Source organism: Macaca nemestrina, chromosome X (genome assembly GCF_043159975.1).
Source record: "Macaca nemestrina isolate mMacNem1 chromosome X, mMacNem.hap1, whole genome shotgun sequence".
Classification (NCBI taxonomy): Eukaryota; Metazoa; Chordata; class Mammalia; order Primates; family Cercopithecidae; genus Macaca; species Macaca nemestrina.
Window position 1 is genome coordinate 106902114 of NC_092145.1, and position 25479 is coordinate 106927592.

General features: G+C 39.7%; 1 protein-coding gene across 8 annotated transcripts in view; it reads left to right on the plus strand.

The window, feature by feature from the left end:
- LOC105493783 (HECT, UBA and WWE domain containing E3 ubiquitin protein ligase 1) overlaps positions 1–25479 on the plus strand; it is a 154623-nt gene that overhangs the window by 57103 nt on the left and 72041 nt on the right. For 6 of the 8 annotated variants that reach the window (XM_071088707.1, XM_071088709.1, XM_071088710.1 and 3 more), the window contains exons 13-26: positions 610–731; positions 1320–1470; positions 1603–1730; positions 2346–2486; positions 2702–2807; positions 4148–4384; positions 5010–5111; positions 5595–5675; positions 13477–13583; positions 13774–13951; positions 15087–15178; positions 16190–16401; positions 22330–22387; positions 23840–24016. In XM_071088707.1, the coding sequence (XP_070944808.1) occupies positions 610–731; positions 1320–1470; positions 1603–1730; positions 2346–2486; positions 2702–2807; positions 4148–4384; positions 5010–5111; positions 5595–5675; positions 13477–13583; positions 13774–13951; positions 15087–15178; positions 16190–16401; positions 22330–22387; positions 23840–24016 (1892 nt within the window). The remainder of the gene's footprint in view (positions 1–609; positions 732–1319; positions 1471–1602; positions 1731–2345; positions 2487–2701; positions 2808–4147; positions 4385–5009; positions 5112–5594; positions 5676–13476; positions 13584–13773; positions 13952–15086; positions 15179–16189; positions 16402–22329; positions 22388–23839; positions 24017–25479) is intronic. The other 2 variants (XM_011761697.3, XM_011761696.3) reach the window with 1 other exon arrangement.

A 25479-nucleotide genomic window follows, 5' to 3' on the forward strand; every position in this document is an offset into this window, starting at 1 on the left:
TTGGCATGAAATTCTTGCTCTTTTATGTGTACTCATACCTAGCATGATTTCTGGCATGTGAGTGGGTGCTCAGGAAATCTTTGTTGAAAACTAAATGAATATGCCCAAATCCCATTAGTTTATGCTTCAGGGTACTGTGTCCGGTATTACCTCATTGTGGAATTCATTGAATGTGAATTACATTCTCAAGTTTTACTACAGTGTCACACGAATTTCTGACTTACTCTGCAATGGTCCATAAATTCTCTTCTTTACAAGTGTTTACAGTAAAAGCAGAAGCATAGGAAGAGACTAAAATGGAAATCTTATATCCAAGGCATAATGAAGTTATATTGAGTAGTAATGTTATGAAAAATTAACTCAGAACTTTTCCTATTTCCATCCCCCAAAATTCTTTCTCGAGACTGATAATACCTTTAGTAGCGGAATCTGTCAGTTTAGTGTCTATTTAGAGCTTATCACTTGTATTTGATCCAGTCCTTCAGAATTTAATTTGGTGATGATTCTGCCCTCCATTGCTGGTTGGGAATGGAATTCTTCCCCAGAACCTATAGATACCAAAAAGTTTGTCATTGGGCAGTGGCTTGACCACTGCCTTCTTGCCTAAAGTGTTTGTTTCTCCTTTTGCAGTGTATTCCAATGCCTTGCAGGAATCAGCAAACAGTATCTTGTATAATGGCTTGATAGAGGAGTTGGTAGATGTCCTTCAGATAACGGATAAGCAGCTTATGGTAAGTATTTACAGGTTGAGTAACCCTTATCTGTAACACTTGGGGCCAGAAGTGTTTTGGACTTGAGGTTTTTTTTGGGGGAGGGGGATTTGCATATACATAATGAGATATCTTGGGCATGGGACTAAGTTTAAACACGAAATTCACTGATGTTTCATATACATATTATATTCATAATCTGAAGGCAATTATATACAATATTTCAAATAGTTTTGTCCATGAGGTCAGGTGTGGGATTTTCCACTTCTGGCATGCAGGTATTCCCAAAGTTTTGGATTTGGGAATATTTCAGATTTTTGAATCAGGGATCCTGCATTAATGTTGTCTGTATATCAGGCTTATGCTTGTTTGCCTTTTGGTTTTTCCCAGAGGGTTAGAAAGAACTCCCAGTACTTCTCTCTTTGGGTATTAAACTGCAAAACTAACAAATACTAGGTTTTTCATTGTTGCTCTTAGCAGACCTCCATCCCCTCAAGCAGTTACCAGTGGAATGACCTATATTTTAAAGTTTGGATATTAGCGACTGGAACTTGGTTCAGTCGTCTTATTATATTTAACGCATTATATGTTTACCTTCTAATTTAATAGGAGATTAAAGCAGCTTCTTTACGAACATTAACATCAATTGTCCACTTGGAGAGAACTCCCAAACTCAGCAGTATTATTGACTGTACTGGAACTGCTTCCTACCATGGATTTTTGCCAGTGCTTGTAAGGAACTGTATCCAGGCCATGATTGGTAAGTTTTGATGGTGATTATCTTAGGCAAGAAGAAACCTTTGCCCTCTGCCTTTGTCTTTTTTAACATCCTGCCCGCTTAACAGCAATTTTGAGCTTGTTTTTGTTCTCCCTCTCTCCACCTCCCTTGTAGATCCTTCCATGGATCCATACCCTCACCAGTTTGCCACTGCTCTCTTCTCTTTTTTATACCATCTGGCCAGCTATGATGCTGGTGGTGAAGCCTTGGTTTCCTGTGGAATGATGGAAGCCTTATTGAAGGTACCGTATGGTTTTTTTTTTTTTTTTTTTAAACTACATGGAGAAATCAACGAAGGGTATAGAGATGCAAGTTTGGGGTGTTGCACAGTGAGGGCAAATAATATAAGAAAGCTTATCCGGAAAAAGTTATACTTAACTGGAAGGCCAATTTGACTTTCTAGTTATCTCATTAACAACGTTTAAGAGCAGCTACTTCCATTATTGAGACTTTATCATAGTGTAGAATGGTCAGGAGGTCATGGGTTCTGGTTAAAACATTGCCACATGTTATCATGCCTTTTCACAACCATAGGGAAAATATATGTCAAGGTACTTTGTAAATTGTATTGTAGTAGTAATAGCCTTTACTATGTGCAGAACACTGAGCACCAGCTTTTTTTCCCCTAAATATCTTACTTAATCCTGCAAAATAATTGATGTCCCCATTACCTCAGAGGTTGAGTCGCAGAAGTCATAGAACTGTCATTTGGCAGGCACCAAAAATAAAACACATACTTTCCCCCTATACTGTGCTGCCTTACTGAGGCCCCAGACTACATGTATACAAAAGAATGCAATTTTTACAACTTTGTATCTTTATAGTTCATTGTTTTTGCCTCTTTTTCTCCCTGATAGGTCATAAAGTTTCTCGGAGATGAACAGGACCAGATAACATTTGTCACCAGAGCCGTCAGAGTGGTTGACCTTATCACCAACCTGGATATGGCAGCTTTTCAATCCCATAGTGGACTTTCTATCTTCATTTATAGACTTGAGGTATTATTATACAAGGAATACTTTGCATAGAATTTAATACTCAGAGCTGAACCTAAGGATTGTCCTGATAACCCTAAAGAGCTGTCTTACCTCTCTTCTGTTTCTAGAAATCAACTGTGTATCTGCTTGCAGTATTTTTCCATTATAATAGTCTTTAATCCCTGAAATATAAATATATACACTTGATTTTCTTACAACTTTTCTCTTGATTGTAGCATGAAGTAGATTTGTGCCGAAAAGAATGTCCATTTGTGATCAAGCCAAAGATCCAGAGACCCAGTACTACACAGGAAGGAGAGGAAATGGAAACTGATATGGATGGTAATTAACAGTTATTAAGTCAGTATTTTTGTGCTTGAGATTTTTTGTCATCTCACCCCAGTTTTCATTCTTCCTCATAAATTCCAAAGTACGCAATTCACTTGAGTATATACTTTAAGCAACAAAAAATTTTTTTCTATGTAAGTGATTTGCAAATTTGTTTTTCACAAGGATAATCAGAAAAGAAAGGTACGAATTGTTTGGAGTAGAGATGGGAGGTAAAGCAGATGCTATAGCTGTGATGTTAATCTGTTTTGTTTCATCACATTATTTTCTTACGTATTTCTTACTGTCTTATTTCCACTAAAATTCAAGCTCCATGGGATCAGGATATTGTCTTTTTCACTGCTGCAGTGCCTGATAACATCCTAGGTGTTAGAAATATGCTTGGTAGAGAGAGACTCTAAAATGGGACCTTTTAAAACTTTACCTATTTTGAGAAGAGAAAGGAGAGGTAAAAGGGTTTTTGGGTAGGCAGAAACATCCCTGAGGCTGGCATATCACTTGAGCCCAGGGGTTCGAGGCCAGCCTGGGCAACATGGCAAAAACCCTGTCATTACAAAAAATGCAAAAGTTAGCCCGGTGGGGTGGCATGCACCTGTGGTCCCAGCTACTTGGGAGGCTGAGGTGGGAGGATCATCTGAGCCTGGGAGTTTGAGGCTGCAGTGATTTCAAAATGTAAATAGTAGTTTATCACTAATTGAGCCTTAAAAGATTTTATAAACTGTAGTAAATGATTGTGTATCTTATACTCAGTTATTCAAGTGTATAAAGTAAAAATGAATCGTCACTTACCTACCATAGCTACTAGTTTCGGTGTGGTTCTTTCCAGGCTTTTTTGTGCATATTCAAATACATGTTGATGTTAAGTATGTAGTGTTTTACAATGGGAAGATGAGATCATAAACATACTATTCATCTTGCATTGCTCATTCAGTGTTTCATAGACATTCTTCCAGATTGGAATATTGAGTATTAATCTTTTCATGCTTTTTATGTTTATTATTAATTACTCTCTTGAAAAGCTGTACCTGTTTGTATACTACCAACTAGTAGTATGTGAAATTGCACATTTTACTTACCACTCTCCCCTTCTTCCCCAATTTGGTAGGTGAGAAATATTGAAGGACTTCTGTAGGATTGTTAATTTACACACACACATATATATGTGTGTATTAATACATGCAACTAGTGATATATTTTCATTTTGGGGTTCAGCATTCCTGATCTTCATTTTTATATTCATTTCACATTAATGGAAGAAATTTTCTCAAACAAAATTTTTCTTTTTGTGGTACCTTTTATTCTAGTAAGTTTCTTTATCATAATTTGTACTTTAGTTGCAGATGTGGCTATGGAAAGCAGTCCAGGCTCATCCATCTCTATGGAGCACAGGCTGGATGTTGAATTAAGGGCATCAGGTTCCAGCAGCAGCACTAACATCTCTTCTGGCCCCAGCCCCGGTCCCAGTCCCGGCCCCGGCCCTGGCCCCGGCCCCGGCCCCGGCCCTGGCCCCGGCCCCGGCCCCGGTCCTGGTCCCGGCCCCGGCCCCGGCCCGGGCCCTGGCCCCCGTCCTGGTGCGTACACACATAGATGTGCAGTCTTTCACAGTGGTAGAGTTATTAAACTATTGAAGAAGGCGGCTTTAGTCAGAACTTAAATGGTACATTTGGAGGTTAGCATCCCATGACTACTCATGCTCCTTCACCATTCTGGTGTTCCATTTTCTTATATTAACATGTCTTTCATAGCATTTTATACTTTTCCAACAATTCGTACATTGATTATCAAAACAGCCATGTTGGAGGGCAGATAATATCCAAAATGGGAACTGAGTGAGGTAAAAAAAAGTTGAACGTTTTTACTTTGTAATTTTTCTTTTTTACTTTAGACTTTTAATTTTAGTATTGGTAAAATTAAAAGTATTCGTAATTTTTTCAATTTCAAAGCTTAATTAAGTATTCTTCCCAAGATTCAGAGACCTCACTTCGAATGTCTTCTAATTTTATTATAGTGTATTTGGGTCTGTTAAAATTTTGTTTTATGTGCTTGGAATATTGAGTATTAATCTTTTCATGCTTTTTATGTTTATTATTAATTACTCTCTTGAAAAGTGAGTAATTTTCATGCTTTTTATGTTTATTATTAATTGTGGTTTAATGGCCAACTCTGCATAATTCTTTTGTCTGTCTTCATTGCCAGGAGCCCAGTGTATTCCACAACGAGCAGCACTTCTGAAATCCATGTTGAATTTCCTCAAGAAGGCCATCCAAGACCCTGCTTTCTCAGATGGCATACGACATGGTATTTGATTCCAGATAACTTTTTTTGGAGGATATTTTACTCTCTAAAAGATTGGTTCTTGTCATACTGTTCTGGCACCTGTTGTTCTACAAGGCAGTCTTTGGTAAAGGCCGTGCCATTTTCACTAGCTTTTAGTTGTTTTTTGTCACTTTTCCTAGATGTAAGGGTTGCTTAGCTATTTTCATAATGATTTACCATGTTTTCCCCCTTTTCCAGCTTTTGACTCTGTGCTTAATTCCATCTTATTACCCCTCTCTGACTCTTAGGTGTTTGTGTTCTTTTTTTTTTTAACCCATGTTAGAAAGCCTATTGCATGGACAAAGAACAAATAATAAAATAGTAGGAGACAACTAGGGGCCATTAGATTAGAATTAACACAGGCTTTGAGGACCACAGTGTGATAATACATATCACTCAGTTATCCCCACTCCTCACACCTTTCCAAACTAATCATATTCTCCGTAATGTTCACTTTTCTCTTAGTGATGGATGGTTCTCTGCCTACCTCCCTGAAACACATCATCAGCAATGCAGAATACTATGGCCCATCACTCTTCCTCCTAGGTAAGTGGAGTTGATAGTTGGTTATGACAATTTGGGATAACCTGGCAGAGCTTTCTCTCTGTGTATTTATTTACTTACTATTTATTTATTTATTTATTTATTTTTGAGACAGAGTCTTACTCTGTTGCCCAGACTAGAGTGTAGTGGCATAATCTCTGCTCACTGCAACCTCTGCCTCCCGGGTTCAAGCAAGTCTCCTGCCTCAGCCTCCCGAGTAGCTGGGATTAGAGGTGCCTGCCACCATGCCTGGCTAATTTTTGTGTTTTTAGTAGACAAATGTGAATAGTAAAATCCCGCAAGGAAATAAAACACAGAGAGGCCGGGCATGGAAGCTCATGCCTGTAATCCCAGCACTTTGGGAGGCCGAGGTGGGTGGATCACCTGAGGTAAGGAGTTTGAGACGAGTCTGGCCAAAATGGCAAAACCCCGTCTCTACTGTCTACCTGGACAGTAGACAAATGTCAATAGTAAAATCCTGCAAGGATATAAAACACAGAGAGGTCGGGTAGATATCTGTCTTATTGGTGATGCAATAAAGAAAGGTCAGAATTCAGTTTTAAGTAAATATCTATTTTCTGGGTGCCAAATATACCTTCATTTGTAATAAGTAACATTATCATACATTTGGCTTATCTGTGCTAGAATTCTTAAAACGCTAAAGGAGTTAAGTTGGAGACGTGGAAATAGGGAAAATCTCCTTGTAGTAGTGAGCACTGTTTTACATTTTGGGGTGTTGGGGAGACTATTTTTGGCTACTACAACTTAGATACTTCGTTCCCCCCTTGCTGAAGAAATTTGGGATTTTTGTTTATTAACCTTGTAGCCTTTAATCTTGCACAATTCATTTATTAGTACATATTCGTTTTGTGTGGTTTTTTTGTTTGTTTTTTGTTTTTTTTTTGAGACGGAGCCCTCACTCTGTCACCTAGGCTGGAGTGCAGTGGCGCGATCTCGGCTCACTGCAAGCTCCGCCTCCCGGGCCCACGCCATTCTCCTGCCTCAGCCTCCAGAGTAGCTGGGACTACAGGCGCCCACCACCACACCCGGAGAATTTTTTGTACTTTTAGTACAGATGGGGTTTCACCGTGTTAGCCCGGATGGTCTCAACCTCCTGACCTCGTGATCCACCTGCCTTGGCCTCTCAAAGTGCTGGGATTACAGGCGTGAGCCACTGCCCCCGGCCTTGTTTTGTTTTCTTAGGATATTCTACATAGTCTTGCCATCTGCAAATACATTTTTATTTTCTTTATGGTCTTTGTGCCTTTTTTTGGTCTTACTATGTTAGGAAAGATTTCTGATACAATGCTGGATAGAAATGAGAATGGGCCTCTTTGCTTTGTTCCTGAATTTAGAGGGAAAGCATTTAATATTTTACCATTAAGAATGAGGTTAGCAGAGGTTTTGTGTTGAAGGTTTTGTCAATTTTATCAGGTTGAGGAAGTTTTCTTGTGGTGTAGCAACTCCACCATGCTATGGAAAAGCTCTCTGCCAAGGTTAGATTCAGATGGCAAAATTCAGACAATAGTTCTTTGGTTTTTTGTTTTGTTTTGTTTTTAAGATTTGTTTTACAGGTGGGGAAGTCTCAAGGCCAGGGGCAGGGAGAATGCCTCTCTTCTGGGAGAATAATCCAGAACAGAGAGAAAGAGAAAAGGAAGTACACAGGCAGTTTTCAATAAATGGGAAGCTTAGAAGAGGCAACAATTGCCATTGACAGGGATATTGTTTAAAAGAGGGAGGCAGCAAGAGGATATAGTGCTTAGGTGCTCGGGTAGTGGTGAGGAGCAGGTGAGCCCTATGAGGATGATGCCAGAAGTGAAGGACACAGGCAGGAAATGAGACTTAGAGCACTAAATCAAAGGTCAGTGAAGGTCCAGCTTCCTTCCCTTTGGTTTTCTTAATTCATCTCTGACATTTCAATCAGCATAGCAACCTCCCAGTTTTCCTATAAAATATACTTGTACTTGAGAGAGACCAGATTTGCAAAGCCAAACCTAAATAGACTAGCCATTGTTATTTTAGCTCTCTAAATGATAGTACAGAACCTTTCACTCCAGGTGGAAGGAGATGGCTCAGGAAAGACATAAGGGAGGTCTGAGAACCTCTTGGAGTATTTTAATAATATAGTTGGCTGTTTGAGTTTCTTTTATTTTTGTTGAACTATTCTGGATACCTTTTCTTTATTAATGATCATGCAACAGGAGGTCCCTTTAAGACACAAGCACTACCTTGAAATCCCAGTAGGTAGTTTCATGCCAATCTGTTATCGACTGTCATAGTAACTAAACTGCTTTGTCCCTCATTGAGGGCTTCTAAGGCCTGAACTGTTTGGTTAATGTGGTCTTCCAGGAGTTACAACATGTCTGGGTAACCTCTATGAGTTGAATCTGTGTTACAGAACTGGAAATACCTAAACTTGTGCCCATTACACCAAAGATTCTGATGAGGTCTAGAAGAGGTAAAAAGTGCTCCCTTTTGTGGCAAGACCTGATAAAACAGCTGGACTTTCTAGTTGGATTTGAGGTGCCCTGGGCACTAAATGTCCATAGTACATAGGTCAGCTTGTATGGGTAGAAGGGAACAGGATCACTGAATAGAATGTATAACCCTGCTGAGCAGGAGTTGTAACACAGAAGAATCAGTAGACCAGGAGGTTGGAAGGTGAAGTTTCTAGGGAGTAAATTTATATTAGGGTGGACATTCTCAACAGGGGGGCATCATTGTATGTACTATCAGTTGGTGGCAGAGGCTGGGAAAAATATGAAATCCTTAAGGGGGAAGCTAATGAGGAAGCACCCAGTGAGGTCACGATGTCCTGCTTATAATTTCACACTCAAACTCACTAAATATTCTGACTCCTTCTCCATCACGTGTCCGACCTCTGGCTCTTTCTTCTGTGCCACTTTTAGCCACTTGTATTTCATTTGTAGTATCCCATGTAACTTCCCTCAACTCCCCTCTCTTCTTTCTCACCTCCTGCCTTACCAACCTCTTGTTGTCTGTTCGGGTCTGTTTGTAGCCTATGCTAACGTCATCGTGCTTATGATTGACTGCTTAACCAGAGAGTGTAGCAGGTAGTCAATATGAGTATTAAAATCCTCCAAGGGAGCAAGATACAGTTGTATAAGTGGTTGCCTGGGCTAGGGTGTCTGTTAATATTGCAGGAGGTTTAGTATGTAGGTGGCATTTTGTGTACCTAATACATAGATATGATCTATCAGGTTGAGTGAGGGGAAGCAGGAAATATAGGTAGTGACTGGAATAGTGAAATTAGAGTGTAAATAGTGAAAGTGGAGTGTGGGCTGGCTGTCAAAGAGTTGATGGGGCAGTGGAGTTATGAAGAGTCATATGGGGGCAGTTACAAGGGCATTTACTATCTTGAGGGTGTCAGCATCAAGGTTGGGACTGTCAGTTGTGCTGAAATCATCATCTAGGATGCTTTGGTATGCTGTATAGATAGAAGCCCTAGGCTCACACTTGAGAAATTATTATAACAGAGTTGTAGAATAATTTCAGATAGGGAAGCTGCGGACTGATTACCCCCAAACAAGTGGGATCACAGTATGGACAAAAAGGAGCCCAAGAAGTTTGGCATTGAGCTGGAGTAGTAGTATCCCAGACCCAGGCCATGAGCCAAATGAGGTATAGACAGGCCAACTAGAGCCAGAATATTCCACAAAGATATTTTCAGGCCTGTGGTGCATAGACTTTTGGCATGTCGAAATGCCAGTTTATTATGGAAATCACAGGCATTGCCATCCCATATCCTGCAATAGTCTCCCATTCAATACCTCTATAATAAGGTGGATCCAGAACTAGCTTCCTAAGAATGTTGGTATTAGGAACTAACAAGATTTTTCTTTCCTCTTTGGAGGAACCATACAGTTGTGTATGTGGACCCAGGCAGAGAGACCAAGACCTTCATTTCCTACGAAGAGAGATCTCTAGTTAGCAATCCTTTAAAACCATCATATTAGGAAAGGACTTTGGCAGAGACCTTCTGCATAGTCTTAGAGGGTGAGGGCCCTCAATTTTCTGTGGGTCCCATCCTGTTATCTACTTTCAGTCTAGGCACCTGTCCACCATGGATTGCACCAACATCAAATGAGGAGGTGTCGTTAAGTGAGAGGGATTCTGTTTGGGTATTATAGACTCATAGATGGAAAGTATCTCATTTTGAGGCTAGAAAGGGGACAAAGGAAGCACTAGTCGTGTTTTTTCAGGATGTCATTTAACTAAGGCAATCGGCAAAAGAGAGATCCATTTAAGAGACCATTGTCCACTTTGTAAGTTTAAGAGAGCATTGAACAAGCCATTTTGCTTCTATTAGGCCTGCTTTCTGTGAACAGTAAAACAAATGGGCCAGGCACTGGCTCACACCTGTAATCCCAGCACTTTGGGATGCTGAGACAGGCAGATTGCTTGAGCCCAGGAGTTTGAGACCAGCCTGGGCAACGTGTGAAATCCTGTCTCTAAAACAAATAAATGCTGGTGCGCTACTCAGGAAGCTGAGGTGGGAGGATCACTTAAGTACTGGAGGTTGAGGCTGCAGTGAGCTATAATTGCGCCACTGCACTCTAGCCTGGGGAACAGAGTAAGACTTACTTTGTCTCAAAAAAAAAAAAAAAAAAAAAAAAAAAAAAAAAAAAAAAAAAGACAAATGGAAGCTCCAAGGTGATGCCTTGTTTTAAAAGGTCCATGCCCAGACTGAATGAGCGGTCAGAGTTAGTGTTACCAGAAGCCCAGAGGGAACTAACAGGCCTATAATGGTGGTGTTGGCAGTGGTTTGGCAGGAAGGATAAGCCAAGAATAGGTCTGTATAACAATCAGTTGTGAGGGCGTAGCGATTTGTGCCAGCAGATTGGGGGCAGTGGCCCAAAAAAATTGATTTGCCAGTGAGAAAAGGAGTGTTCACATCTGGTATGGTGAGCCCCCGTTGGTGTTGATGCCAATGGCAAGACGGCACAAAGAACATACTGGGAGGCTAGGGTTTGAGTATGGCTAGTGGCATGGGGATGCAGTGGCGTTTGGGCCCAGGGATTGTGATGACCTGCCTGCCTTTACTCCTCTCCCCTCCCCTCCCCTCCTCTCCTCCCCTCCCCTCCCCTCCTCTCCTCCCCTCCCCTCCCTTCCTCTCCTCTCCTTTGTAACCTTGACTTTCCAAACTCTCTTGGATTCATTTTCAGTTCTATTGAAGTCCATCTGTGGGTAATTTTTAAGGTGTTAGACTTCTCTTTCAGAAATTGGTGGCTGCTTTCTTCATTGTATTCTAATGCTACGTTATTGTAGATAACTGTGGTGTCAGACTGGTTCTTGTTCTTATCTGTGTATATCTCCTGCTTCTTCTTTTTTTTTTTTTTTTTCTATTTCTCTGATTTCTTTTTACTTTCTCCTGGAAACCCTAATTACCTTTTTTCCCTTTTTTAGTTGATTGGTTCCACACTGAGCTGATTGCTCTGTGCGTGTATATACCCTTTAACTCTAATTCTTGGTTATCAGTGTTTTTATGTAGGGGTCCCAGTGCACAGTGTCATTGCGACCTCTTTTTTTTTTTTTTTTTTTTTTTTTTTTTTTTTTTTTTTTGAGACGGAGTCTCGCTCTGTCACCCAGGCTGGAGTGCAGTGGCCGGATCTCGGATCACTGCAAGCTCCGCCTCCTGGATTCACACCATTCTCCTGCCTCAGCCTTCCGAGTAGCTGGGACTACAGGCGCCCGCCACCTCGCCCGGCTAGTTTTTTTGTATTTTTTAGTAGAGACGGGGTTTCACTATGTTAGCCAGGATGATCTCGATCTCCTGACCTCGTGATCCGCCCGTCTTGGCCTCCCAAAGTGCTGGGATTACAGGCGACCTCTTAATAAAATAACAGGTTTGTTGTCTTAGTAATTGCTTGTAGAACACTAATTTTAATTTTTAAATACTCAATTTTAGTGGCTCTATAGAATTCATACATTTCTACAAATGTAAGTCAATCGAGGGGAGTGTCATATACCAATAGGAACCCCAAAAAGGACTTAAATTTTTCAGAATTTTATAGCCCATGAGGGAATCCCAAAGGCCATTGGAAACTGTTGGTCCCCGGTAATTACTATATATCTGCCATTCCCCTAGCATTTGGGATAAAGGAGAGATGCTATATTCACCAACTTGAATAGAAAATCCTCTGCTTTCTTTTAGATCTTAGGCATTACCATAAACAAGTTTGTTCTATATACATGGTTTATGGGTGTTGTATGTATATTCCTCTTTGTCAGATTTTTAAATCAAAGTTATTGTAGTTATTGTAGTCTTATGAGTTGGGAAGCCTTAATTATTCCTGGAAGGTTTAATAAAACTTTTGGCTTGGTGCCTCTCTATTACCTGGATTTTTTTTTTTTTTTTTTTTTTAACTTTTAAAAATTCTAGAACGGGCGCGGTGGCTCACACCTGTAATCCCAGTACTTTGGGAGACGGAGGCAGGCAGATCGCCTGAGGTTAGGAGTTCAAAACCAGCTGGCCAATCTGGTAAAAACCCCATCTCTACTAAAAATGAAAAAATTAGCCAGGCGTGATGGGCACCTGTAATCCCAACTATTCAGGTGGCTGAGGCCGGAGAATCGCTTGAACCCAGGAGGTGGAGGCTGCAGTGAGTTGAGATTGTGCCACTGCACTCAAGCCTGGGCGACAGAGTGAGACTCCGTCTCAATAAAAAAGAAAAAATTCTTGTTATTGGTCTAATCTGCTCTGCTGTCACTTCCTGAGATTTGATTTTTATGACATTTTCTTATTAAACTATACATTTCACTTGTTGGCATACACTTTGTAGAATATATTTTTCTGTTATCTAGTTAAATCTCCTTTCTCATTCCTCACGTGTATTACTGCTCTTTTTTCTAATTTATATTATTTCACTTGTTGGCATACACTTTGTAGAATAAACTTTTTTTTTCTGTATCTAGTTAAATCTCCTTTCTCATTCCAAATCTATATTACTGCTCTTTTTTCTAATTTATATTGTTGCTTTTATTTTCCATAGGTTTATAAGCTTTTCCAGTGTCTTCACAAAGCTAGATATTGGCTTTGTTTATCTTTTTTGCTTTTGGTTTCGGTGAATTCTTTTTTCTGTTAATTCTTCATAGCTTGTTTGGTTACTTTTTAATAAATGCCTTAATGCTATACTATTTCCTCTTGAGTAGAGTTTTTCCCATGTTCCAGAAGCTTTGGTAGTTATTACTGCAATTTCTAAATATTATAATGTCAAAAACTGGTCAGATTAATACTCAAGGACTCTCACATTGCTGAGATAGTTTAAAATTGTTGTACGAGGCAGTTTATCTATTTTCATCAGTTAAGCTTGCATTTGCTTTAACCCAGCAAACCTACATCATAGATTTTTTTTCCTGTTAAAAGCAGACAAAAACGGGTATGTGTTTAGGTTTATCATTTTCACAATTGAGGAGTGATTTCTATACATGTGGTACATGCGTTTAGTGGAATAGTAGGCAGCCATTCAAAATGAATGGGTCATTGTGTCGGGAGAGTACATTATACAGTATAACAATTGTGGGGAAAAGCAAGATACATAAAACAATGTAACCTCATTTATGTAAAAATATGCCCATAAAAATCCTGGAAGTGTAGTCACTAGATTCTTTATAGTTATGAATCTCTGATGGAACAGTATTACGATCTTTAATTTCATAGTAAGCACAAGGGTTTAAATTGCTATACATTGAGAGTGTATTTTTTTTTTTAAGCTTTTGGTGTTTTGTTTTCAATTCCTGTGAGGAATCTCTCAGTTTTCCATATTTTCTCATCTTTTTTTAGCTACTGAAGTGGTGACTGTGTTTGTATTTCAAGAACCATCACTGCTCTCCTCACTCCAGGACAATGGATTGACAGATGTCATGCTGCATGCACTGCTTATCAAAGATGTAAGTCTTTTCTGCTACTCGGTAAAGAATGTCTTAGGGAGTTAAAATCCTCTCTCTTCTGTGTGTAGTGTTGAATCTGATTGGGACCTGGTTGTCAAAATTCCTTCCGTCTCAGCTTGATACGCATGGCCGGATTTTCCTAGCATCTACACTCTTAGATGCATTCAAGTTCACTTTGTTTTCTCTCTAGGTTCCTGCTACCCGTGAAGTCCTTGGCTCCCTCCCAAATGTATTCAGTGCACTCTGCTTGAATGCCCGAGGTCTTCAGTCTTTTGTTCAGTGTCAGCCTTTTGAACGCCTCTTCAAAGTTCTTCTGTCTCCAGATTACCTCCCAGCCATGCGGAGGAGGAGAAGTTCTGATCCCCTTGGTAAGTTGTTAAGATTTATTTTATAGTAGAAAATTGATTTAGTTTGCAAGGAAACTCTTCCTTGATCTCTCTCATCATTTTACTGATTAGGTTTGCTAAGTTTAATGGGGATTATCATCATACATTCTATTATAATTCGGAAGGAATACTTCATCTTTAGCTTCTCTGCTCATAATATTTCCATGCTTCTCAACAGTTCACCATTGCATTGTCATGGTACTGGTAGAAAACAGGTATTAAGAAGCAGTGGTAGATTTCCAGGTTCACCATCTAGTCTGCAGCAATGAGAAATATGGAGTCCTGAGGTGTTCATCTGGTAATCTGGTGTTCTAATGTCCAACTCTCTAAGATAACGACACATGGATAGTTTTTTTTACTCAGTATACTTGAGACCAGATCATTGAGAGATTATTAGCAAGAAGGTAGGGCTCCAGAAAGATTACAGTTTTCAAAAATGTGCTTTGTACTTTTCAGCCACTGCTGTAGCATTTAGACACTATCATTCTTAACTGGAGCAGCCAGAGGGTTAATGGTTTGTACATCTTTCTTCTCTCTCACTCTGTAATACTAGTTTAGATCTTGACAGCAGAGATTGCCAGAGTAGAGTGCAGCACACATAGTTACTTTAAAATAGTTTACTAAACTGATTCCTTCCTTTTCCCCCATAATTTGGGGGATAGGGGCTGGGTGTAAATTCTTTAAAGAAGCTGTGGCATTAGAAAATCACAACCAAAAAAAAAAAAAAAATAGAAAAAAAAAAAATCACAACAGCCTGGCCTGGCACGGTGGCACACACCTAGCACTTTGGGAGGCCAAGGTGGGCAAATTACTTGAGCACAGGAGTTTGAGACCAGCCTGGGCAACATGGCCAAATCCCATCTCTACAAAAAATACAAAAATTTCTTCAGGCATGGTGGCACACACCTGTAGTCCCAGCTACTTGGAGAACAGGTGGGAGGATCGCTTGAGTCCAGGAGATCGTGACACTGCACTCCAGCCTGGGTGACATAAAGTCTTTTAAGAAAATCATAACCAGGCTCAGTTTTTTCTTTCCACCTTATGTTGGTACAGAAAAGAGCCCAAGCTCTATTTTCTTCAGTCTTTCTAATTCTAACAGTTCATTTTTTGCCTTAAGGGGATACTGCATCCAACCTGGGGAGTGCTGTCGATGAGCTCATGAGACATCAGCCCACCCTTAAAACAGATGCAACGACTGCCATCATCAAGGTAGAAAGTGATAAGGATGTGATCATGAGCATGAGAGAGCAGAGAAGGGGAGGGTTTTAGAAGATTTGGCCTACTGGATGTCATTAGGATTCTTGGGCTATAGCTATAAGAGCATTATGTCTGCCTCATTGTTTCCATGTCCTTAGGTTGGTCCTTTATAAAAAAAAAAAAAAAAGGTTGTCATTTTAGTTCATCTTAGAAAGAAGTCTCTGTTAAAAGTTTTTTAGCCTGGGTGCAGTGGCTCACGCCTGTAATCCTGACACTTTGGGAGGCTGAGGCTGATGGATCGCTTGAGGCCAGGAGTTTGAGACCAGCCTGGACAACATGGTGAAGCCCTGTTTCTATGAAAAATATAAAATTTAGCCGGGTGTGGTGGCGTGTGCCTGTAGTCCCAGCGACTCTGGAGGTTGAGACAGGAGAATCACTTAAACTCGGGAGGAGGAGGTTGTAGCGAGCTGAGATCATGCCACTGCAAGACTCTGTCTCAAAAAAAAAAAAAAAAAGTTTTTTAGGTCGAGAATTGTTTTCCTTAAAAAATTTTTTCCATTTAATGTAAACCTCTATATAATGATTTCTTTTATGTATTATATGGACAAGCAGACATGGCTTAGATTAAGTTTGTAAAATGTATTGCCCTTTCTAGTCTCTGTTTGTTGATCCCTGTGGCTGCCCCCCACCCCGCCTTATTAGCTCTGCCAGTTTCCTTTTAGAATTGTTATTGAAACTAGTATATAAGTTCCTGGTGCTTGGTGAATTGGGAGAGGGAGTCAGATTTGTCAGTCGCTTATACAGCCCTGTGACCCTCAACAAATTACTTAAGTTTGCAGCACGTCTCTTCCCTTGTTTATAAAATGGAATTAATGACCATATTCTGGGAATGGTGTATATAACATGTATATGAAGTGTTTGAGCAAATATACAACACATAGAAAATGCTCTAAATATGTTATCTGTCTCCTCCTCCCCATTCCATGATTACTAATAAGTAATCTTATTTCCTGTGCCTTTCAGTTACTTGAAGAAATCTGTAATCTTGGAAGGGACCCCAAATACATCTGTCAGAAGCCATCAATCCAGAAGGCAGATGGCACTGCCACTGCTCCTCCCCCAAGGTCTAATCATGCTGCAGAAGAAGCCTCTAGTGAGGATGAGGAGGAAGAGGAAGTACAGGCCATGCAGAGCTTTAATTCTACCCAGCAAAATGAAAGTGAACCTAATCAGCAGTAAGTGTTTACAAAACAGATCCTCTAGCCGTGTAATCTTGGGCATGTTGTAACCTCTCTAAGTCTTAGTGAACACTTTCATCTATAAGACACAAGAGAGTTGTATTAGATCATTTTAAAGTTCTTGCTGGTTCTAAGAGTGTATTAGTTTTTCCTTTTTTGACCCTTGTGTGTTATTTGTGCTTTGGTATTTAATTGTATTAGTTGCCTTAGGAAGTGATCTTTTTTTAAAAAAAAATTTATTTATTTTTAATTTTTATTTATTTATTTTTTTGAGACAGAGTTTTGCTTTTGTTGCCCAAGCTGGAGTGCAACGATGTGGTCTCGGCTCATTGCAACCTCCACCTCCCGGGCTCAAGCAATTCTTCTGCCTCAGCCTCCCAAGTAGCTGGGATTATAGACACCCACCACCACACTCGGCCAATTTTTGTATTTTTAGTAGAGATGGGGTTTCATCAGCCTGTTGACCAGGCTGATCTCAACTCCCCATCTCAGGTGATCTACCCATCTTGGCTTCTCAAAGTGTTGGGATTACAGGCGTGAGCCACTGCACCCAGCCTGGAAGTGCTCATTTTTTTTTTTTTTTTTTTTTTGAGACGGAGTCTTGCTCTGTCGCCCAGGCTGGAGTGCAGTGGCCGGATCTCAGCTCACTGCAAGCTCTGCCTCCTGGGTTTACGCCATTCTCCTGCCTCAGCCTCCTGAGTAGCTGGGACTACAGGCGCCCGCCACCGCTCCCAGCTGGTTTTTTTGTATTTCTTAGTAGAGACGGGGTTTCACCGTGTTAGCCAGGATGGTCTCGATCTCCTGACCTCGTGATCCACCCATCTCGGCCTCCCAAAGTGCTGGGATTACAGGCCTGAGCCACCGCGCCCAGCCTGAAGTGCTCATTCTTAAAAGCTGTTGATGCAATTGAATCAGAATTTGGTCTATCAAGTTAATGGACTTTGCACAGAGACCTTATTTTCCCTTTGTTGATTTAATATTCCACATCATTGACTGCTTGATTTTTTTCAGGCACGTGTGAAACACATTGTACTTTTGAAGCCTGTCTCCTAAGAAGTCCTTAAGGGGTGTGTGAGGATTTGTTGTTGCTTGTTGTTTTTTTAATTTTTGTTCATTTTGTTACTATTTGTTCGTTCCAGATTAATTGGAAGGCTTTGGAATTTACTGTATGACTGTAAACAGTCAAGAATTGAGTTCTTAGATGAAAGCAGGGAGTTTGCTTAAAGGCTGCTGACTGTTAGGAGGTAGTCCACCAGGCTCTTTGAGCAGTATTCACATACCGGGGATGAACTGTAACTCTATACCTGTAACTTTTAATCACCTGCATGCTGAAAATGGGATTGATCCTTCTGGACAGTCATGTACTCACTCATTCAATAAGTACTCTTTTATTGTGTAGGTAAGTCATTCTGAGAAAAGCTTGAGCATTTTAGGCACAGATATGAATGCATTTGAGCTGGTCCTGAATGGTACCTTGGAACTTAAAATTTAAGGTGGAGTAGACAACAGGAGCAAAGGCCTAGAATCCAAAACTGGTATGTCCTCTTGGAACTCTAAATAGTAATGAGCCTGTGGGTATCAGGTGTTTTAAGGAGAGGCATTAACTACTAAGTATATTACTTTGTTGAACACATACCTTAGCCTCTCTGAGAAGGCAAACCTACCTTCATTCTAGCAGTACCTTTTGTTCTCTTTTAAGTGTTCTTTTTCTAGAAAAGGAGGACACCCTGGAAGAAAGCATGACATTTTTTTGTAGACGAGTCTTAGTGCTTCCTTTGTCACACCCTTGAATGTCAGTGACCCTACTGGAGTGGGGTTCCTTCTCCTGGCTACAAATAAGGGAAAATTTTAAGACATAGGTGGTAGTGGTTTTAAGTCAAGCTTATATATATTCATCTGCATGTGACTTCCCTACCTGGACATTTTCCAGATGCCTTACGTCTGATGTGCCCAGATTTCAAGCTGTCGCAGTTAATCAGCATTTTCTTCACTACCCTCATTTGTTTACCCTCCTTTCCTTTCTCAGGATATCGTGTATCACTGTGTTCTATCCACAGCCATTCCCATTCCCATAACACCTCCTTTTCCATCCACCAGATTTCTGTAAGGCCAGTTCAAATGTCTTATTCTTGAAGGAGTTTTTTTTTTTTTTTTTCAACTTCCAAATGAGAAGTCAATCTTGTGTTCTCGCAACAGTTTTGTTAAAATTATTCATACATGTTAATGGTTTTCCTCACTCACCTATAAGCTCCTCAAGAGCAAGACATTGCCTCATTCACCAGTATATCCCTATCACTTTGTATAATAGTAGGTAGTCAGTAAGTTTGTTTATTGAAATGAATAAAGAGCCTTAAATTAAGGATTCCTGAAGTCTTAAATGCTTGGAGAGCTAGGCCTAATGAGACGTGAATGAAAATGAAGAGAAATTAGAAATATAAACCCAGTAGCATTAATATTCTACCATAGTGATATTTATATGTAACTTCTAAGATGCAGAGGACTCTAGTAGTTACTGTACCCTAGTATCAGTAGTTTTCTACATTCTGAATGCTTATCACTACCTCATTTGCGTGATCCAAGAGTCTCACAGATGTTGACACATGTATTTTTTCACTTCTACCATCTTCAGAAGCCTAGATTGGGTCACTAAGTAAATTATTAGGGCAGGAAGAAAAAGCAAGAGACTGTCTAAACTCAGCTTCATTTTGAAAACCACAATATATTATTAGCAAAAGTTCTTTTTATATTCTATCCCAGGCAGTTGTTATGGGGGAATTTTGTACTTTCTCACAATATGGTGAAAGGGCTTAGAAAAATTGGGAATATGTGTCACGCTTCTCCCCATAAGTCTTGTCCGTCCCTTCCTCTAAATTCAAAGTTCTTCAGTGGAACTTCCGAATTTCTGTTTCCCATGCTCTCATGTTTTCCAATGCCTTACCCACACGTAAAATGATTAACTCTTATCTTTATTTTATTTTATTTATTTATTTATTTTGAGATAGAGTCTCACTACATCACCCAGGCTGGAGTGCAGTGGCACGAGCTCAGCTCACTGCAACCTCCACCTCCCGACTTCAAGCAGTTCTCGTGCCTTAGCCTCCTGAGTAGCTGGGATTACAGACACGTGCCACCACGCCTGGCTAATTTTCGTATTTTTAGTAGAGCTGGGGTTTTGCCATGTTGGCCTCAAACTCCTGGCCTCATGTGATCCACCCACTTCAGCCTCCCAAAGTGCTGGGATTGCAGGTGTGCGCTGCCGCACCTGGCCAATTTAACAGCAGTTTAAATTCAGGTATGATTTCCATACAGATTCTGCATTTCCAGTTTCCCTGCCCAAAATTGAGGCAATTTCCCTGTCCCAAAATCTTACTTCTGTCATCATATTATTATGTCTATTCCAGAATATGTTTAAATAAAAATGATCATATAAAGTCGTATGTGTATATTATATCTGATGTATATATCTTCTTGTATCTAGCTTCTTTGTTCGATGTGTTTTGGAGGTTCATCTGTGTTATTGCATCTGTCAGCAACTTGTTACTTTTCATTGCTGAGTAGTATTCTGTTGTGTGATAATTGTGTAGTGATTATCCATTTTCCAGTTGATGGACTTAGGTTTCTGGGTTTTTTCGAGGCTTAGACAGTACCCTTTCCTTTTTTTTTTTTTTTTTTTTTTCTGTTTTAAACAAAAAATCAGCAGCTAGTATTTGCAAATGGCGTTTGTATTTACTCTTGAAACACATGGTTTTGTGCTGGAGATCTGGAGTATGGAAACTTAGGCACTATAGTCTACCCCCAATACATAGGGTGCCTTTCTACATTCACTCATTCACCACAAGTAGTTCTAAATACCTGTCTTTTCTCCCTTTCTTCTGCCTTCTAAATTGTTTGATCTCAGAAAATCTGATATTGCTAGGGATGAATATACTTGCCAGTAAGTAACCAGGGTTTGTAGTTGATGCATCACGGTTCACTTTGTGGTTGATTCCATTAGTGTGCCTAGATTACCACCCACCACTCATGAGCAACTTGAAAGAAATGGGCTATATAAAGTCTTTGTGATCGTTAGAACTCGAATAGCAATTGTTTGGACTTTAAAGGTAATGAGTCCAGAGACGCAGTTGTTCCCTGAAATGTGGTCCACTGGGAGGGCTCCTTCATCAGAGTGAGCTGTCTCCTCAAAAGCTGGAGGAAGCACCTGACCACGCCCCTACCCCGAAAAACCCCATGTACATCATACTATGACACTAAATTGAAATCCTCCTTTACTTTCTGGGCATGGGCTGGGGCTCCACCATCATAAATACAGAAAATTGACCAGAGTTTGGCAATGTGTATTTGTTTGGGGAAAGAGAGAGAAACAGGAAGTTTAGGACTTTTAAGTTGAGTCCTGTTGGAAAGAGTTGATCATTTTGATTATTCCTGTACGGCTTCTTGGGCCTGAGAGCCAAAAGATGAGGGTAAGGAGAAAAGTGGTACTGAACAAATTTATTCCTGGAATTATATTAAGAACCACTATTGGTTTGCTTTCTCTCTGTTCTTCTCCCCAGTTTCCATGTAGCAAATAAAGGGGGTATATAGGTCTCATTTGATTTTACTACTTAGGCTCTTTGCCATCATATCTGGCTTCTTCAAAGGGTTTGGTGTCTCTGGGCTGGATCCACACTTGCACTCCTTATTGATAGAGGTGGATCTATAGGTAATTGATATAAGTAACATGGAATGCTACAGTGGTTCTGAGGAGGAAATTAAGGTTTTGTGGTCTTCTCATGGAATCATTTCAATCTTGCCTTATAGGTATACTCCTTTTCTACAAAGTTCTTCCCCACATTTTTCATTGAGGAGGTTCACAACATCCTACCCAAACCCTGGTTCTGGGTATTTTTGTCACTGAAGTCATTCATAATGCCTCTCCACTCTCTCCTGTTCTAAATTCTGCTGCCAAATGTTCTTGTGCCTGGCAAATCTTTGTTTACATTTTGTCTTGCTTAGAGATGAGAACTACTAGCTTCTTGCCAACTTTCTTGTCTTCTTCCTCTACCTCTCCCTCTGTCTCTGCTCCATTCCACTCTCCTGCACCCTGCCTAAATCTGTTTCAAGGGCCTGTGTCCAAAATGCTCCATTTTCTAAAGTATTTGTTCCTTCCTGGGGTTTATCTTAGAGGTAATATTTTGTTTCATCACAATATACTGTATGTGTAGTTTTTTACATTGAGCTGCATTTTCTGCAGCTATGGTATGTTGTAGCCTTCTCATCTGCTGTGCAGTATTGAAGCAACTGAAAAGACAAAAGACCTGATCAGTTTTTCGATAGTTCAGGAACTGTCATGTGCAAATACCAATTGTTAGGCCAAGGAGGCCTCAGGTGTATGAATCTTTGAACAGAATTAAATTCTATTTCCTATTCTCCATAACTTTAAACGTGATGCAAAAACATCATATGATGTTTAAGTGTCTCTTTGTCTAGCCTCTTTCTTCAAGCAGATGTTGAGTCTTTTAATTGAACTTATTTTAAATGTTTTCATATGGATAAATTTCTCCAACAGTAGTTTGCCAAAGATAGGATAGTTTCTCTTGTGATGTATACAAATGTTGAGTTTTTAAAGGCTTGGTTTTCCCCTTTATGCTTTCAACCTTAGTCAGGCTAGGAAAGGTAGATTCAGGATTGATTTCAGCTGTTCTTTTCCTGGGGTATATGAGTCTAAAGGCTCATCTCTACCCCATAAGCCTGGGAAGTAAAGGCTGCAGTGAGCCGTGATTGTGCCACTGCACTCCAGCCTGGGTGGCAGCAAGACCCTGTCTCAAAAAAAAAGAGCAAATAAATAAATAGAAAAAGACCTAGAATTTTATACAGTACCTCTTCCTCTGTTCTCTTAATATTGGTATTGTGAATTTCTGTGTAACTCACTCTTTTCTCCCCTAACAGGGTTGTTGGTACAGAGGAACGTATTCCTATTCCCCTCATGGATTACATCCTTAATGTGGTAAGATTCAACACAGGGCAAACTGAGTAAAGGTGTATGTATGCTTTTCTGGAAAATGTGTAGTGTTATCAGAGTCCAGTAATTACCGTATTCATTTTATTTGGAATCCAATTAAGAGGAGAAAGATGTGCCACCCTTTTGTTTTTGTTCTAGACTGGTTTGCCAGAAATTAGCCAACATGACCCCCATTATTTTTTATTCCGGATTTTTTTGTTCACTGTTACCATTCTTCATTAGAATCCAGACAGGATTCTGTAACAGGTTTTGTTTTGCCAGTCTGGTACGGGCTGATCATCCCAAATCCAAAATGCTCCAAAATTTGAACCTTTTTGAGTACCAGCATAACACTGAAAGGAAATGCTCACTGGAGCATTTTCAGCCTGAACCATATAATGCAAATATTCAAAAATAAAAAATCTGGCCTGTAATCCCAGCACTTTGGGAGGCCGAGACGGGCGGATCACGAGGTCAGGAGATCGAGACCATCCTGGCTAACACGGTGAAACCCCGTCTCTACTAAAAAAAAAAAAAAAAAAGATACAAAAAAACTAGCCGGGCAAGGTGGCGGGCGCCTGTAGTCCCAGCTACTCGGGAGGCTGAGGCAGGAGAATGGCGTGAACCCGGGAGGCGGAGCTTGCAGTGAGCTGAGATCCAGCCACTGCATTCCAGCCTGGGCGACAGAGCGAGACTCCGTCTCAAAAAAAAAAAAAAAACAATTAAAAAAATAAAAATAAAAAATCTGAAACATTCATGGTGCCCAAGCATTTTGAATATGAGATATACAACCTGTAACATGTTTTCCAAACGTGTCCAACATATATTTTCCCCTTTTTTTCTCCATTACTTCCGGAGTATCTCTCCAAAAAAGTGAAGTTTGAATTTTCCCAGAATTGTTTACCAATAAGGGAGAGACCTCTTAGCATTTGTTTTAGCCTACTAATCACTTCCAAGACTTCCAGAGATAGTTTCTCTTGTGCCTGTGTGTTTATTGCCCACATTTTACTTTTTTACTCTTAAAAATATTCTGTTTGAAACAGACTCTTCCAGAGATCAGCGTTTCATTTGCATTATAAGCACATTTGGGGGAAATTTTCCATGATGTTTGCCTGCAGGAGAAAGGCAGGCAAGGAGCACTAAATAGCAAATTAAGAGATTAGACATGATTGTACCACTAATTCATAATGTGGCCCTGAGCAAGTCACTTAACTTCTCTGTTATCTCAAATTATCCGACTCTTGGTGTGCTTGAAAATGTAGATTGGGCAGAAATCGTAGATATTCTTTACTTCCTGGATGTTTTAGAGTCCGTATCATACATCTGGTTTATCTGAGGTTTTGATACTCTAGAAAACACTGATATCATGACTAGAAGGCTACCCCATCCTTATTCCAGGCTGGCCTTTTAGTTCTACCTGTCAGGCTCTAACTTCTTTAAAAAATTTTTATTACCTAGATGAAATTTGTGGAATCTATTCTGAGCAACAATACAACAGATGACCACTGCCAGGAATTTGTGAATCAGAAAGGACTCTTGCCTTTGGTTACCATTTTGGGTCTTCCCAATCTGCCCATTGACTTTCCCACATCTGCTGCCTGTCAGGCTGTTGCAGGTGTCTGCAAATCCATATTGGTAAGAAGCATCTGGCCAAATGTTTTCATTTCTTTTTGGAAATCAATTTTGCGATACTTCTGTATATATGTTTTTACTGTGGTCTCCCTTCAACTAAAAAATAATGAATAAATTTGTGTTATGTTGTTTAAGTGAATTTTGTGACTAATATATAGTGTGCCATGTTATTTCTCATTGAAAAGTCAAAGTATTTTTTCTTTGTTCATCAGTTTGGTATGTAGTTCTACATCATTAGAGTTTATTGGAGGGAAAAGTGTATCTCCAAGAAAGCTTTTCTAGTTGGGTTTTATTAGTATGTCACCCTTCTTTGTTATAGGTGCTTTTTTAACACATTTTATGTTTATGGTTATGTTTAACCATGTGTTTTCCTCCCCTTTCAAGCTTGATAGTCGTGTATTAAGCATAATTGACATGTAGTTCATTGCCGATATTTAATTCCCCCCTTTTCAAGCCCGATAGTCATGTATTGTAAGCATAGTTAACATGGTAGTTCATTGCTCATGTTTTGCCAAAAATGAAGCTTCTTTATTTTTTCATAGTGGTAAACTATACATAACATGAAATGTACCATCTTAACCATTTTGCAGTGTAGAGTTCAGTAGTGTTATGTGTATTTATATTGATGTGCAGCCAATCTCCAGAACTCTTTTCATCTTGCAAAAATGAAATTCTGCCCTTGAACTTCTCATCCTCCCTTCTCCCCAGCCCCTGGCAACTACCATTCTACTTTTTGTCTCTAAATTTGACTACTCTAGGTACCTTATATCAGTGGAATCAGAAAATATTTGTGTGTGCGACTGGCTTTTTTCACTTAGCATAATGCCCTCAAGGTTCAACCATTATGTAGCATGTGTCATAATTTCCTTCCCTTGTAAGGCCTAATAATATTCCATTGTGTGTTTATACCACATTTTGTTTATCCATTCATCTGTTGATTGACACTTGGGTTGCTTTCACCTTTTGGCTGTTGTGAATAATAATGATGCTGTGAACATGGATGTACATATAACTCTTTGAGACTCTACTTTTAATTCTAATTTTCCCACATCCTAACCAATACTTATTTTCTGTTTTTTGATAATAGCCATTCTGGTGGGTAGGAAGTGTATCTCATTTTGTTTTTCACTGGCATTTCCCTAATGCTTAGTGATAACGAACATATTTTCATGTGCTTGTTGTCCATATATATATCTTCTTTGGAGAAATGTCTATTCAAATTCATTGTTCTTTTTTAATCGTGTTATTTGTTTTATTGTTGAGTTGTAAGAGTTGTGTATTCTTATACATATATTAATACCTGATATTAATCTCTTCTCAAGTATATGATTTGCATATATTTTTCCAGTTCTGTGAGTTGCGTTTTCGTGGTTGTCTTTTGATGCACAAACATTTTTAATCTTGATAAAGTCCAGCTTCTCTTTTTTTGTTTTTGTTGCCTGTGTAAACACCTGTGTTTTTAGTGT